This window comes from Manacus vitellinus, unplaced genomic scaffold (assembly GCF_001715985.3).
Source record: "Manacus vitellinus isolate BGI_N305 unplaced genomic scaffold, ASM171598v3 scaffold_347_pilon, whole genome shotgun sequence".
Classification (NCBI taxonomy): domain Eukaryota; kingdom Metazoa; phylum Chordata; class Aves; order Passeriformes; family Pipridae; genus Manacus; species Manacus vitellinus.
The window spans coordinates 10,772-11,756 of record NW_021940485.1 but is presented as its reverse complement, the minus strand read 5'-3'; the positions used below and the strand labels follow the sequence as shown (position 1 = coordinate 11,756).

General features: G+C 56.9%; 1 protein-coding gene across 1 annotated transcript; it reads left to right on the top strand.

Annotated features, from left to right (window-relative positions):
• Positions 1-13: 13 nt before the first annotated feature.
• On the top strand, positions 14-521 carry MLLT11 (MLLT11 transcription factor 7 cofactor). Its single transcript, XM_018077017.3, has one exon. It carries the CDS (start codon positions 27-29, stop codon positions 318-320), a length of 294 nt encoding a protein of 97 aa, XP_017932506.2. The 5' UTR covers positions 14-26; the 3' UTR covers positions 321-521.
• Positions 522-985: the final 464 nt, after the last annotated feature.

The following is a 985-nucleotide window of genomic DNA, read 5'->3' as shown; positions in this document are numbered from 1 at the left end:
CCCTGCCCTCCCTGCAGCCCCCCAGGATGCTGGACACCATGAGCAGCCAGTACGACTCCTTCATCTACTGGAGGATGCCGATCCCGCGGCTGGACGTGGCGGAGCTGGAGGGCTTGGGGCTCGCAGACATGGCCCTCTACAAGCCCAAGGCAGGGCTGGGCCAGCTCGTGGGCCAGCGGGAGCGGCTCAGCCAGGACCTGGCCCCGGAGGAGGAGGAGGAGGAGGAGGAGGAGGAGGACACCCTGCTGCAGTTCAACACCTTCAACTTCTGGCGGGCTCCCATCGCCAGCATCAGCCCCTTGGATTTCGACCTCATCTGAAGCCCTTCCCGCCCCTCCTCGCCCCTCCCTGCTCTCCCCCTCTCCGCCGGGGTTTGGTTTGGTTTTCTTGTCGCTTCAGGGGGTCCTTGGGTTGGTTTTTTTGTTCGTTCCTGGGCGGTTTTGCCATCGCTAATTGACTCAGCAGTTCCCCCTGGGCTTGACGGTGATGGGCTCCCTGAGAAACCTTCAGCCCCTCCCCNCTCATCTGTGCAATCGGAGCGGTGGGAATTGACCCTCCTCTGCCGTTCCCCCGACCCAGTTTCTCCCAAATCCGCCTCATTCCTTCCCCTTCCCCTCAGGAATTCAAGGTGGAAGAGGCAGGGATGTGCCCAGGGCGTCAGCACAAACCTTTTTCTTGAGAAAAATAATCGTTTTGAGTCTTGGGGCTTGAGTCCAAGCAGAAAAAAATGATGTCCAGGAGGGTAAATACACATGGAAATGCTCTGACCTTGCTGGGTGGGGTCAAGGCTGGGTGTTCACTGCCCAAAATTTGATTTTTTTTCATCTTTTTATGCCTCATGTGCTTTATTCCTGGTGTGACTCCTGGCTGGGACACACACCAGGCACATCATGGGGTCTGTGACAGGGGCTGAGCTGAGAGAGAAGATGGAGAATTTAGTTTGATCTTACCCCCAAATGGAAGTATTTCAGGTTTCCTACCCAAT

Bases quoted from the DNA above. Each gene is read 5' to 3' on its own strand.
- MLLT11 (XM_018077017.3), top strand. From the start codon at position 27: ATGCTGGACACCATGAGCAGCCAGTACGACTCCTTCATCTACTGGAGG.